Source organism: Propithecus coquereli, unplaced genomic scaffold (assembly GCF_000956105.1).
Source record: "Propithecus coquereli isolate 6110/MARCELLA unplaced genomic scaffold, Pcoq_1.0 Scaffold717, whole genome shotgun sequence".
Taxonomy (NCBI): Eukaryota; Metazoa; Chordata; class Mammalia; order Primates; family Indriidae; genus Propithecus; species Propithecus coquereli.
Genome location: NW_012153252.1, coordinates 46,212 through 61,786, shown reverse-complemented (window position 1 = coordinate 61,786; position 15,575 = coordinate 46,212). Strand labels below are relative to the sequence as shown.

The following is a 15,575-nucleotide window of genomic DNA, read 5'->3' as shown; positions in this document are numbered from 1 at the left end:
TCTAGTCTCTGACAGGGCGAGGGCAGGTGCCGTGGCAGTGTCCTGGGCTGCAGGGATCTCCAGAACTAGGCCAGGGCTCCCCTGAGCGCTTTTAGGGTCGGTGGGCTGCAGGGTTTGAAGCCTCATTGACCTCTGATGGATGACCACCTGGCAAAGTCAGGCCACAATGGAGAAATATTGTTTCAAAGACATAATGGCTGAAAACTTCTCAAATTCATTGAAAAACGTTAATGTACACATCCAGGAAGCTCAGTATATGCCAAGTAGAACACACACAAAAGTTTCACAAATTGACATATCATAGTAAAAATGCCGAAAGTCAAAAACAAGGAGAAAATCTTGAAAGCAGCAAGAGAAACAGGAGAACTCTGAACAGAGAACGCTGAGAAGATGAACAGCTGACTTTTTGCCAGAAACAGCGGAGTCCAGAGGGCAGGAGGAGGATATATCCAAAGTGCCCAAAGGAAAAAATTGTCAGCCAAGAATCCTATATCCAACAGAGCTGTATTGCAGGTATGAAGGCAAAGTAAAGACATTCTCAGATAAATAAAAGCTGAAGGAATCTGTCTCCAGCAGGCTCATCGTATCAGACATACCGACCGACAGGAGTTCTTCAGACTGAAAGCAAGCGCCCCAGGCAGAAACCCACATCCACATGAACAAAGAGAAACAGTAGTCGAGGTAATTACATAATTACAAAAGGTCACACAAACACGTATTTTCTCCTTTCTTCTCTCAACTGGTTGGAAAAGCAATAGCAGGAAGATGTACCTCGGCGTTGTTGAGCCACAGCACTCAGACCCCGAGTGTGCCCGGCAGCAGCGGGGCGGGGAGGTGCACGGCGCGGAGCCACGCTGGGCAAAGGAGCCGGCGCAGACGGCAGCCTGAACCCGCGGGGAAGAGTGGAGAGAGTTGGGAATGATAAGAGGAAGGTTAATATGACAACAGCTATGAATATGCGCTTGTTCTCCTTTCTTCTGTCAACTTCCTTAAAAATCATAAAATTATAGAAAGTAGCAATTATAACAATATATTGTTGGGGTTTTTTGACATTTGCAGATGTAATATATATAACAATAAAACCACAAAAAGGGAAGAAAGGAACAGAGTTATAGAGGAGCAACCTTTTTATATCTCACCAGGATTACGTTCGTATAAATCGCAAATGGATTCTGATAATTTAAAATAAATATGTGGTAAGCCCCAGAGCAACCGCTAAGGAAAAGCTAAAAAGGTATGTTGGAAAAATGCTAAAGAAATCGAAATGTTACATTAGAGAATATCCACTGTGCGAAAGAAAGCAGTAAAGGCAGAATAGGGGAACAATGACCAAAACAGCCACGAGACACACGACAGACAAGAAGTAAAGCGGCGGACACACATCCGGCCACAGCCGGTCCTCACCAGTGCTCAGCATCCACTCTGTCATATAGAGTCACTGCAAGTCCTGATGGCCCAAACCACATCATTGCTCCCGGGAGAAACACCGTTAGGTTCCTGTGAGCCTCTCGCCAGTTTTCAACTGCTCAATACATAGTCTTGTTCTATGTGTGTTTAATATTTATTGTTTATTCGTTAACATTGAACTAAGCCAACAGCACCCTAACCCATGCCTGAACAAAGCTCCCCGAACACACGTTTTCTCCATAAGGCACATCACAGCCTTTTTGCACTTGGGAACACTCGGTGGCACTTCACCACTATGCCAAAGGCCCGCTTGAAACAGCAAAATCACCAAAACAAAACAAAACAAAAACACAAAAGACCCACAAAAAAGCAGGATTAAATAGACCATAAATGATCCTTATGAAGGAGGCACAGTGTTGCCTTGTTTAACCTCAGCTGGAACCACGGGAGACCCCAATTTCTCCCCACTCTCTACACGTCTGCGAACGATCACAAAAGCACCACGTGTATCAAATTTGGGGTTGCACATCAGTGTTAGTGAGTAGGTGAATTTGCAAATAATGAGGATAGAATGTAATCAACAATAACATTAAGTGTGAAGAAATTAAACAATCCAATCAAAGGCGGAGATTGTCAGACTGGATTACATAAAAAGCAAGGTTTCTCCCGCTGGCCCGCACAGCAGGCTCACGTTAGATTCAAAGGCGCAAATGGATTGAAAGTCAGCGGGTGGAAAGAGATGAATCGGGCAAACAGGACAATTGCAGTGGCTAAACTAGTACCAGGTAGAATGGACTTTAAAACAAAAACTGCTGTGGGAGATAAGGAGAGACATTTCATAATAATAACGAGGTCAGCCCATCAGGAAGATAAAACAAATATAAACACACATGCAAACAGTAACAGAGCACGGAGTACACGGAGCAAAACCTGACGGAAACGAAGGGAGGAACAGACAATTTGACAACGTAAGTTGAAAACTTAATACCTGACTTTAGTAGTGGACGGCACACCTGGGCAGGATGTCAACAAGGAAATAGAAGACGTGAATGACGCAGGAGGTTCGAGACCAGCAGATGTGCACAGAACTCTGCCCGGTAACAGCAGGTGCACATTCCAACGCACACGGAACGCCGTCCAGCCATAGAACAAACCTTCGTACACTAGGAAGGGTAGAAATAATAAGAGTGTGTCCTCTGACCACAATGAAATGAAATTAGAAATCAATAACAGAAAAAATTGGGGGAAACTCAAAAATATGTGGAAATTGAACAATAGATTCTTAATAACCAAAGGGTCAAAGAGAAATCAAAAGGAAAACCGTAAAGTCCATTGAGAAGAATGGAAATGAAACCCAAATACCAGGACTTACAGGACCCACAAAAGCACTGCTCGGAGAGAAATGCACAGTTATAAACACCTGCCTTGAGAGGGGTCTCAAATCCGTAACCTAACCTGCTGTGCTAAGGCACCGGAGAAAAGCACACACTAACCCTAACGCAAGCACAAGGCAGGAAATAATAAAGAGTAGAGTGGAATTAAATAAAGAAGATTTAATACCAATCTTCACAAACTCTTCCAGAAACTAAAAGAGGAGGTAATACTTCCCAGCTCATCCTATGAGGCCAGTGTTATTCTCATGTCATAAACAGATTGGACATCACAAGAAAAGAAAACTAACGGCCAATATCTCCCAGCATGTGGATGTGAAATCCTCAATAAAATACTAACGAACTGAACCCAGCAACATATAAAAGGGTTATGCACCATGGCCAAATGGGGTTTATCCCTGGAATGCAAGATTGTTTAACATCTGAAAATCAATTAATGGAATACATCATATCAAAGAATAAAAACAAAAACAGCAGGATCATCACAATAAATGCAGAAAAAGTACTTGATAAAATCCAACATCCTTTCATAACAAAAAACACTCAACAAGCCAGGAACAGAAGGAAACTTCCTCAATCCACTAAGGGCATCTGTGAAGGATCCAGAGCCAGCACCACCCTTAGAGGTGAAAGACCAGACGCTTCTCCCTCGGATCAGGAGGGAGACCAGGCCGTCTGCTCAGCATCATGCTGCAAGTGCTAGTCGAAACAACTGGGCAAGGAAAATAAAAGCCATCCAGATTGGAAAGGAAGAAACAAAATTACCTCTATCCACAGATGACAGGATCTCATGTATATAACATAAAATCCTAAGAAATCCACTAAAAAGCTACCGGAACTAATAAACCAGCTCAGCAAGGTTGCAGGAAAAAAGATAGGAAACATGATAAATATACAGGAATCAACTGAGTTTCTATACATTTACCACGAGGAGACCAAAAATGAAATTAAGAAAAAAATCCTATTTATAACAGCATCAAAAAGAAAAAAATAGGAATAGGTTTAACAAAATAACCAAAAACTATTATATAAAACTTTTTGTTAAAGAAGATGTAAATCAATGGGAAAACATCACCTATTCATGGATCAGAAGTCTTAATGTTGTGTACATGACAATATTCCTCAAATAAATCTACAAATTTACCCAACCCTATCAGAACCCAAGCTTACTTCTTTGTAGAAATTGACGAACAGATCAATGGAATAAATTGAGAGTCCAGAAATAAACTCATATATCTAAAGTCAACTGATTTCTAACAAGGGCACCAAGACCACTCAATGGAAAAAAAAATCATCTCTTTAACAAGTGTTGTGGGGACAACTATGTATCTACATGCAAAAGAATAAATTTGAACCCCCTACCTCACACCATATACAAAAATTAACTGAAATAAGTTGAAGACTTAAATGTAAGTGCTAAAACAATAAAACTCTTAGAAGAAAACATGGGGTAATTCTGAACTGCAGATTTGGCAATGGATTCTTAGAAATGACACCAAAAGTATAAACAATGAGAGAAAAAATAGATAAATTGAACATCATCAAAATTAAAAGGTTCTATTCTTCAAAGGACTCTATCAAAAAGGTAAAAAGACAATCCTCAGAGTGGCAGCAAATATTTGCAAATCACATATCTGACAAAGGGCTTTTACCAAACACATAAAGAACACTTTACAGCTAAGCAAAAAAAAGGCAATTAGCCCAATGAAAACTGGCAAAGGATTTTAGGAGACATTTCTCCAAAGAAGATCCACAATGGCCAATACACACATGAAAAATATTCAAGATCATTATTCATCAGGGAAACACAACTCAAAACCATCATTAGACGCCACTTCATGCCTGTGAGGATGGCTCGAATCAAAAAGTCAGACAACAACAAGTGTTGGCAAAGGTGTGGAGAGTTCGCAACCCCACATCCTGCTGACAGGACACGAGATGGGGCGGCTGCCCTGCAAAACAGCCTGGCAGTCCCTCCAAAAATTCACCATGTGACCCAGGAATTCCACTCCTAAGTATGTACTCACGAGAAATGAAAACATGCGTCCACATAAAAACGTGCTCATGAATGTTTATAGTGGCGTTATTCGCAACGGCGAAAGTGGACACAATCAAATGTCCATCACGGATGGATGGATAATCAAAATGTGGAATATCCACGTCACGGAGTATTATTCGCCCATAAACAGGAATGAGGTGCTGCTACACGCTACACGTGGATACATCTTGGAAACGCCATGCTAAGCAGGAGCAGCCAGTCACAGAGGACCGTGTATCATACGATTCCGTTCACGTGGAACGCAGATGGGCAAATCCACAGACAGACGGTCATTTACCGGCGTTGTCCACACAGTGGAGCCGTTGGAGCCAAACGCCAGAGTCGTGCTCCAGAAATAACTGGGGAGAATTTAACCTGAAAAGCAGAGTTTGTACAAAAAAGAATAAAATGGAAATCATAGAACTTGAACATGCTGGAATTGAAACTCAGCAGTCGGGTCTGACTGCAGATTCGGAGGAGCGGGGGAGAGGTCTGTGAACTTGGGCAGGAAGCGTCCGCCAAGTCTCACTGCAGGGAACAAACCCGCAGCGGAGCCGCCACCGCAGGAAGCGGGGTGACTCCTTTCTTAACTGGTGACTCCTAACTGGAAACGCAAAATCGTTTGTATGAACTTCGGAGGGATTGTTGCACACGTGTGATGTGCATCGTTCCGGAAACCACGGGGGACAGGGAAAACAGGGTCAGTCCCCACCTTCCAAACTGGAACAGGCACGTTTATTAGATCAGGGATTGGTCAGACTGCAAATTACGGGTGAACGGGTCCACAACATGCACGTTTTTATGTGATTTTATTGTTAGCAATTCCTGCCAAAGGATGTCGAGACAAAACCCTAAGGACTGCGCCTGTAATCGTAGGGATCAGAGCTCACGCCGCCCACGCGCTGCCAGGGAGGAGGCCCTCGCCACAGCAAGGCGAGAGCTCTCGAGCCCTCGGAAAGCCCAGGGGTCCTTGACAAAGCCCCGCCGTGACCTGCGTCCCTCACGCCCTTCGCCGGCGCTGGAGTTGGGAGCCTTGGGAGGGAACATCAGGTTATTCTAGCACGAAGAGCAAAAAGCGCACTGACCTTGGGTGGAAGATCGGGGACTTTCAAGGTCACAACGATGGAAAATTCTTGAGGGAAGAGATCACATCGGAAGAAAATCCGGGAGGCGGGGAAGCTCATGGCCTGGGGGGCGGCTGCCGAGAGCTGGAGTCCCCGCACGCCGTGCGCCTGCATCGTCCTGATTTCGCTTGGGGCGCCGGGGGGCGGGACGACCTCTGCCAGGATGTCCAGGGGCCGCAGGTCTGTGTCAGAGAAACCACAGGAGGGTCAGGCCAGGACGTCGCCCCATAAGGTGACACCCTCGACAGCCAGCACTCGCGGGCACAGCTGTGGTGGGCTCTGGTCTTGGCGTTTTGCATAATTCTCACAACAGCCCCGACGAGCTACACGTCCTGATCATTCTTGTTCTACCAGTGGGGAAACTGAGGCACCGAGGAGTAAGGATGGCCTCTGGGCCTGCCGCCGGGCCCCGTCCCCACTCCCGCTCCTGCCGGACTTTGCACGGTGTCCCTGGAGCTGCGGACACACGTTCCCGTTGCCGCTGTTCGCAGGCGACAGCCAGGAGCCGTGCGGGGTGTGCCGAGCTGGACAGAGGAGGGAGCTCCCGGCCCCGCCGCAGACACAGGACGACCGGGGACGAGGCAGGGCGAGCGCAGGATTCCCTGCTGGGCCTCGCCTGCACCCTGTGTTCCCGGCAGAGGCTGGGCGGCGTGGCTGGAGGCTGCGGGTCCCGCACAGACCTGGAAGCAGTGCGGAGCTGGCCGTGCCTCCCCCGGCCCCTTCCAGGCACACGGGCGGGGCAGACGAGCAGGAGAGCCCCTGGTGCACAGCGGGGGCTGGCCTGGCCCCACCTGAGGGCAGACGTCAGGGAAGGAACGCGGACATGCAGAGGGTGCTTGTGGCCAGAAAGAGGCTTTCGCACCCCCCACCCCCCGGGCCCAGGCCACTGCCCGGCAGCAGAGCCAAGGCTGGTGCCTGGACGACCCCGACTGGCCTCTGCGGCAGCCGTGGCTCAGGACGAGGACCAGCCCGTGGGACTGGAGCAGCCACCCCCGGAGCCGTCTCCCTCGGGCCGGCGTCTTGCCACGGGGCCCCTGCCTGAGTCCGACACGGGGTGTGGGGTCAGTGCACGTGGCCCTCTGCCCTCCAGCGTAACCGCCCCACGTCCCCACCCTGAGCCATGCTGCAAAGAGGCCGCGACTGGCTCCCCGTGACCTTGCTCGGGCCTTGGCCAGAGCTGCAGAGTGGAGGTGCTCCCACCCAGCACGGCCGTCTGAGCCGCAGGGACATTTGGGTCGGACGGAGGGGACTGGGGCAGACGAGTGCCCTGCTGATGTCAGGCAGCCCACAGAACGACCCAGAAATCCGAGCAACGCCCTCCTTCAGGGGTCAAACCGGTGGTCTTCCTTGACGCAGTAAGGGCTGCTGCCCTAGAGGGCAGTGGGGGGTCGTAGTTCACGTCCGGGCTGTGACGTGCCTGGGTGAGGCCCCACGAGGACAGCGGCCAGACCCCCTCTCGTAAGAAGCACATCAGGCCCATGGGGGCCGTGGGCGCCCGCCAGGCAGGGTCCTCCGAGGTCCTCCGGAGAGCGCAAGCCGCGGCGGAGTGTGCAGAGGAGCGTGCCTGGGGCTGCCCCAGGGTGTGGACGGCACCTGTCTGTTCCAGAACAACGGACACAACGCAGCCGCGTGGCGGGGGCAGGGCTGGCGCATCTGCACGAGCGTCCCGGCCGCAGATGCCGTGCGAGCTCAGCCCAGCCGCCGGGTGGCCAACATCGCGGGACCCATCGTGGGACCCACTGGGGCAGGAGGACAGGCCGTGTGGGGGCAGGGGTGGCATGTGACCCGCCACACTGGGCGTGTCAGGACCTGCACGGATGCAAGGGCGTCGTGAGGACAGGGTGGCCTGCTTTGTGACGGGAGAACGTGTTACTCTTGTTATTATTTACACAACTAAACACAAAAGGCCGTGCGGGGAGGCTCTGCTGCATTTTGGAAAGACCTCGTGCTATCAAATGAGCTACCCTGTACTCCCGGCACTCTGGGAGGCCGAGGCGGGCGGATCGTTTGAGCTCAGGAGTTCGAAACCAGCCTGAGCAAGAGCGAGACCCCGTCTCTACTAAAATTAGAAAGAAATTATCTGGACAACTAAAAATATATAGAAAAAATCAGCCGGGCACGGTGGCGCATGCCTGTAGTCCCAGCTACTTGGGAGGCTGAGGCAGGAGGATCGCTTGAGCCCAGGAGTTTGAGGTTGCTGTGAGCTAGGCTGACGCCACAGCTCTCTACCCTGGCCAACAGCGCGAGACTCTGTCTCAAAAAAAATAAAAAATAAAAAATAAATAAATGAGCTACCAGGCACGGCCAGCGACGGTGAAGACATCGTGTGTAGAAGGGTCTGTATTCTCCAGCGTAAGGAGCAGTGACCAGCCCCGGAGGCGGCTGTGTGTTTGGGGGTCTGGGAGGACTCCAGCATCTTGGGGCTGAGGCTGTGCTCAGGGACCCCGATGTTGACCAAGCCTTAGGTTGGCTGGGGTGGGGATTGGACTCCACTCCCTGCGGAGTGTGCCCTGGGCTCCCCAATCCCCCACCACCCCCAAATCTCCAAGAGACACCGTGCGCGGCCCTGCCTGGTGGTGGGCTCACCCTGCGGGGCTTAGCTGTGGCACCACCAGCGTCCAGCCCCTGGCTCAGGACACGTGGGACCCCCACGGGCAGCCTGCCCGGCACCCAGAATGTGCCTCTGCCTCGCTGCGCCCCAGGGCACGGGGGACGCACCCCAGCAAGGGGACTGCTGGGCCGTGGCAACCGGGAACCAGAGAGGCCCTGGCATGGGACTCTCCGCCCACCGTTTAATAAAAATGCCTCTTCCTGGCCACCTTGCCCACCCTGATCTGTGCAAAAACGAACAGTCTTTGCTCTGACAGATGCTCGGTCCGAATGTACCATGCAGGTGTCTGTGCCGCGGTCACGCACACGTGCGAAGGGTTTCGAGGTTGGCAGACAGTCGTGCACCTTCCTGGCAACGTCCTGCTGGATGAGGGAGTGAACGGTGGCTGAGTTGCGGAAGTCGTGGCTGTCTCGGTACACGACACACTGTGGTCGGCACCTGCCACATCGCGCCGAGAGACTGAGCGCGCAAACGGCCGACGGCCAGACCGCACCAGACGGGAGAGCTCCGGCCCAACCCTGCAGCCGCCAGCCCGGGCCGCGCCGAGCCTCTGCTGCACTCGGCCCAGAAGGGTCCGGGCTCGGCCAGTGACGGCAGCCTCCCCAGTGTCTGTCCCCACTTCCAACTCGTCCCACCCCTCACGGATCCCGGGGGGCCAGCTCCAGCTCCCCACACGACACCTCCCTGGCCCCTCCCCTGCCTGCCCTTGTGTCTCTGCCAAACACAGGTGGCGGTGGCCAAGCCCTCCCCACGGCCAGCTCTGATACGGCCGTGCATGTTCTCAGGCAGACGGTCCTCGTTTATTCCAAACAGGCTTCTTGAAATGGTGGCTTCAGCAATAAAAGTCGCTGTCTTTCAGGGGCTCATAATTTGGCAGAGGGGACGTGACAGCCGCAAGTAGATTAACTCAAAGCTGGCTACATGCAGGCTCCTAGGCTAGACTCTGATCTAAAGATCTGGCCCACGACTCACTCACCCTCTCTAAGCCTCAGTTTCCTCATCTGTAAAGTGGGACGATGGTGGCATCTCCTGTCAGGAGCCGAGCTGAGCTGCCAGGTGTCAGGGGGTTAAACAAGCCCAGTGGGAGAGCAGGGGAAACCTCTAATCACTCACCGCCCAGTGTAGACCCCTGGCTAGAGCCAGAGGACGTGTGCACGGGGCTCCCGTGGGAGGGAGGGCGCACGGAGAGGTCCTGCCGCTGTAAGGCGGAAGGGCTAGGAGGGGGTGCGTCCTGGGCACATGTCTTCAGGCTTCCCCAACAGGACGCCCCCGAACAGGCACCCAGGCAGGGGACCCAGAGGTGTGTGAGAACGTGGCCGGCTGGCGGCCGGAGCCGGGCCCTGCACCGAGCCTGGTGCGGGGGCAGCTCTGAGAGGCCTGGCTGGCGAAGCCTTCGTAACCGCCGGTGGCTGGGAGGAGAGATGGTGCGGAGAGAAGGCCGGGGGCCAGGCTCCACACCCTGACTGTTCCCTGGGGACGGGCTCCAGCTGGAGCCCCTGAAGACCGAGCCGTTCCGAGGACACAGCTCGACGCACAGGTGTGAGCCGCAGGCCCCTCCCTGGGAGGACACCCGGCCACGCTTCAGACGGACCCCGGGAAGGGAGTGGCGGGAGCGGGAGCTCGACGGCCTTTACTCCCGGAGTCCGTTGATTTAAATGGGGGTGGGGGGGGGCAGGTGCCAGGAGCTGACCTCCCGGCTCGGTTAGGGGACTGTGTGGCTGCCCCAAAGATAGCAAGACACACTACGCAGCCTAGTGACAAAGCCGTCCAGGCCGGCCCAAGAAGAGCCAGCCGGAGCCAGAGGGGGGCCCCCAGGTTGGCAGGCCGCCCCCGGAGTGAGTGGGCAGAGGACGGCCCGGCCGGGGGTGGGGCTGGGGAAGCCGGAGCCTGTGGGGAGGACGCCACCTCGGAATCCAGCAGGACGCACGGATGCGAGGGCGTGAAACGCGAAACCCGGCGGGGCGCCCAGGGCCCGGGAAGGTCTCTCAGACACGCCTGTCAACACGCGCCGTCAGGGGGGAGGGCAGCAAATCTGCTTCCGTCCGACCGGAGTCCTGCTCGGGGAAGGACACGACGCCCCGGCGGGAAACGCGCTCGTGATGCCTAAGCCCTACGAGGGGCCCTGAAAACCCACAAGGGAAACACAGGGACACGTCCAGGGAGAAAAACAGCACACGCAACTTTAGAGAGGAAGGAAGCCGAGGGCAACAACGTGACGAGATGCTTCAGGGACGGGAGTCACCGACGTCCCTGCCCCCATTATACTGGTTTAAAAAAAGAAATGGGAAAAGTGAAGATGGGGCCAGCTGGGACATGACCCGGGACCTCCTGCGGGTTCAGACCTGCTCCTCTCACTCGGTGTTCAAGGAAGTCAAGGGACGTGGACCGGGACGGGACCCCCGGCTCTCAGGCTGGGCGCGGCTGCCGCAGAGAAAGCCACGGAGGGGCGGAGCGAACCCACAACCGCCGGCCCCTGGGGCAGGTGGACGCTCGGGAGGCGGAGGATGGCGCATGCCCTAGAAGACACGCCCGCTGGCAGGGGGCAAGGGGCCTGACCCGAGCTCTCCTGGGACAGGATGCTCAGCTGCCTGACAGCCCCACTCACCCAACAGGCTCTGGATCCACGTGCTCCTCCCGGGCGCCGCTGCCAGGGCCAGGGCGGGGAGGCACAGATGGAGGAGCAGGCCCCGCCCAGGGCTGTCTCCTGCCAGGTGGATGAATCCTGCAGCCCCGGGGAGCGGAACCCGAACTCGCATGGGTCCCCGACACAGCCGCGGGCCCCACAGGTGGAGCCTCCGAGGCCGACCCGCCCTCCGGGTTGCGTGCGAGTCCTCCGGACCCCATCACCTGTAAACGCGGGCACAGAAACCGGGAGTTACGGGCGCAGCCTCTCCCGGGAGGGCCGTGGGGATCACAGGCACGGCCCCGGGGATCACAGGCACGGCCCCGGGCACGGGCGGGACAGCGGGCGGCTGGGGACTTGTGGGGCGCGGCTGAGGCAGAGGGAGGCGCGTGCGCCCAGCTGCACTGGCGCAGAGAAAGGTATCGATCCAGCGTGGGACCTTCACCCCAGGAGCCGAGATGGGGAACGGATGGAGCCCACAGCACGCGGGAGGAAGGACTGCGTGAGGGCAGGAGTCGGGGCACGGGGTGGAAGGGAGCGGGAGGAAGGAGCTGCCCCAGGCAGCCCTCGGAGAAGGTCAAGCTGACGAGCTCTAGCCAGGCTGACCACGAAGAAAGGGGGTGGAGAAACCAGGCACCCGTGTCCAGAGCAAAAAGAGATATTACTAGACAATTTTCAGAAATTAAAAGGATTATAAGGGAATTCTGCCAACAGCACTGCGCCTGTACATTCACAACCTTAGATGAAACGGACCGATTCCGCCTGTTAAGGCGCAAATACCGGAACTCGTTGAAGAAGAAACGGAAAAGTGGGAACTCCTCGATCTGTAAAAGAAAAGCTTCAGGCAAAGAAAACTCCGGTGTCTTGGAAAATTCTACCAATCATTTAAGGAAGAGAAAAATGCCAATTCTGTGTCATCTCTCCCGGAAAGTAGCAGAGGAAACACTGGCCGACGCCTCTCCCGAGGGCGGTGTGCTCGGAACCACACGGAGAGGTCACCGTCAAAACGACAGCCCAACATGGCTCAAGAACAGACGTGAAAATCCTCGACCGAGTACCAGCAAGTGGAGTCCAGCCGCACACGTCGGGGGCCGCACGTCGCCGCAGGGGGCGTCCAGGGGTTTGAGGCGGGTTTGCCGCTGAAAGACCAGTTTCTGCAGGTCCTGCTGGTGGACGTTGGCCTCGCTGACGTGGCGCAGACGTGGCGGCCGGGGGAGGCCGTGCGGGGCTCTCGGGCTCGTGCGCCTGACAGCGACCATCAGAGAAGACTCTGCAAAAGCCACAGCCTGGCACAAAGGCCACGGCAACTTACAGAGAAACTGCTTCTGCACGGATGTCTGCCCACGGCGGCCCGTCTGGCGTGAACTTGTCACCCCGCGACTGACCTTTTGGTCCCGGATAACTGTCAGAACGGCCGTGTGAGCCTCCTCACCCTTCCTTTAAAAGCTTCCTGTACCTCTGCGAAAACCACGCGGTTTACTACGGCAACGCTCTACTCCCAAATCGAAATCCTTTCTGTTAGAGAACCTCTTTGTTTTGTAGGTTGACATGTTGGACAAAAGTTACAGGAGGCCATTGCTTGGGACGAAACTCCCACCCTGGGCCCCGACAGACCAAAAGTCAATGGAGTCACCGTGCTCGCCGCGCCGAAACTGACCTGCTACGCAGCCTGAGAAACCAGGACAGAGACAAACGGGCCGGCTTCCATCTTCACTCTGCGCAGCAGCGACGTTCCCGCTGTCCTACCCTGACAGTAAAAGGCGACCTGCGGCCTCCTGCTGGTACCTGCCCCGTCTCCACCCTGCAAGGAAAGTGTCTTCCGGGCGGACGACCAGCCCGCTTTCGTCCCTGCCTCTGCGCTCTCCAGCCCTTTCCGTCTGTGAAACCAGCCGCGCTGGGACGTGTGTTCTCCTCTGCGGAATGAGGTGGTGCCGGGTCTGGAATCACGGTGAAGCCCGTGCGATCCTCACACTTGACTTGTTGTGATTCTGTCTTTGGACGGAATCTCTCTGCACTGTCTTTACACTTTCTTGTGAATCCATAATTATTCCAAAATAAAAAGTTTTAAAAATCAATTAATGTAATTCACCATGGTAGCAGACTAAAGAAGAAAACTATATGATCATCTCAATGGTTGCGTGACAGCGTTTCGCAAAATCCAACATCCACTCACGATAAGATCTCTCGGCCGTAGAAGGGACGGTTTTAAACCAGATGACGCTGCCCTAGAACACTAGAGCCAGCGTGACTCTCCCGCTACGCCAGGCGCGTCTGCACTTGCCTACGCCCCTTGCCCCATCCCCCCCGGGGGCCTGGGAGCTCAGGGCCTGGGTTTCTAAAGAGCGTCCTGCGCTAACAGCTGGCCAGGCTCTGTGGAGAAGCGGCTGATCCCAGGGATGGAGCCAGGAAGGCACGACGTGAGCTCGAACAGGAAGTAGGGAAAGGCAGGGAGTGGGGCGCGTGGAAAGGCACGAGCGCCGAAATGAGAGTTCCCGCTGGAGCACTCGAACCACAAAATACACAATGCTAATATTGGATTATAACTCAAACAACGAGACAAATATTCTCAGTCCATAGTAAAATGAATAACTAAAGGAACAAACGCTAAACAGAGGAGAAGGGACAGCCCTTCCTTACAGAGGAATCTCAATTAGCAAATGTTGGTGAAACAGGGTAGAAAATCCCGGCGAGAACCCGCGGTGAAGACAGCCGCGCGGATCCCCAAACGGTGCTGCGCAAGCGGGATATTTGCAAAATCTCACAGAATCGCCCCAAACATTTATTAACAGCACAGGGAAGAATAGTGACATCTCCCGTGACATCAACGCCACTTCGTGGGACTCCGCCCCAGGTGCAGCCCCAGCTCTGAGCGCCGGGGGATGCCGGGCAGGCCCACGGCGTGGGGCGTTCTGCAAACCCCGGCCAGCACTCTTCGAAAGCGTCACAGCCACAAAGGACAAGGACAGCCTGCGCGGCCGTCACGCGCGCGAGACTGGGGAAGGCTCGGCAAGTGCAGAGGGGGGTCCAGGCAGAGGACACGCGGGGAAGCTGTGGGTCTGACCGGTCGGCCTTCCAGTGGCGAGGGACGTGCAGCGTTAGTGGCTGAGGCCTGGTGACCGAGCGATGGTTACAGCCGACGCCAACAGGCGAGGACGCCGGGGAGGGGCGCACGCGACTCTGCACACTCGACTCTGCGCACTCCTGCAGCAACTGCGCTCATCCCGTGAGCTCAGTGCGTCCAGATGCGCGCGGGCGGCCGTGCGCGTCCGTCCCGCCACGGGGAAGGGACACCTGCTCAACCTTCCCTCCCGCCCCAGGCTCCGGTGCTGCGTCTGCTCCAGAGCGGCACCGTGGGGCTGCCCTGTGTCCCCCAGAGAGAGACGCTGACGTCCTGACCTAGTGTCAGCGAGCGCGACCGTATGTGGGGGTGGGGCCTTGTCGACGGTCACGGCGAGGGGGTCAGGGCGGCCCTGCTGCCACGTGACTCACACGAAGGGGGATCCAGAGACAGACGTGTGCGCAGGGAGAGCGCCACCGCACGACACACGCAGGGATGGGGCGGCGCTTCGACAAGACGAGGGCCGCCAGAGATGGCAGGAAACCACCAGAAACTGGGGAGGCCTGGAACAGACTGTCCCTCACGCCCCAGAAGGAGCCGGCCCTGCCCGCACCTTGAGCCAGACGTTGGCTGAGAGCTGAGACAAAGCATTTCTGTCCTTTAACCACCCAGTCTGTGCCGCTTTGTTACAGGAGCCAGGGACACGGATACCTTCCTGCAGAAAAATCACAACTCACGTGATATTTATTCAGAAACCAAATAAACCTCTCTCCCCGCTTCCAGCCATGGTCAGCAGCCCAAGAACGCAGCAGCCAGCCGTGCAATTTGCAGGCTACAGGCTCAGATGCCTGAGCTGTGCAACTGCCGAACACACTCTACAGACGTGCGCGCCCCCCCTCCCTGGACCCAGCACACACTACAGACGTGTGCCCGCCCTCCCCAGACCCAGCACACGCTACAGACGTGCGCGCCGCCCGCCCGCTGGGCCCGATTAGGGAAGCGGCGTGGCCCGTGCTCCACCTCAGCTTTTCCTTCTGAGACTGAAACCAGTAAACACACTCCAAGCCAATTTCAGGGTTTTTTTAGGTTGGGCGGGGGTTTTGGGGAAACGGAAACAGCTACTGTTTACTCCCCAGGCGCTGGCTCCGCGCACCAGCAAGGAAGGCAGGGCAGGGCCAAGCCTGCCGCTGCGACAGCACGTGCCAGGGAGGGGTATAAAAGCCACAGCCCCGAGCACGCACTCACATACTCACTCCTCACTCACTCACCCTCCTCCCAGATCACCTCCCAGCTCAACCCCAGCATGGCCGCGTCCGCCGTGTC

General features: G+C 55.3%; 1 protein-coding gene across 1 annotated transcript in view; it reads right to left on the bottom strand.

Annotated features, from left to right (window-relative positions):
* The window catches only part of TSPEAR (thrombospondin-type laminin G domain and EAR repeats), a 68,915-nt gene extending 62,778 nt beyond the window's left edge, over positions 1–6,137 (bottom strand). The window contains exon 1 of the mRNA XM_012661528.1: positions 5,922–6,137. Within this exon, the coding sequence (XP_012516982.1) occupies positions 5,922–6,074 (153 nt within the window). The 5' untranslated portion in view covers positions 6,075–6,137. The remainder of the gene's footprint in view (positions 1–5,921) is intronic.
* Positions 6,138–15,575: the final 9,438 nt, after the last annotated feature.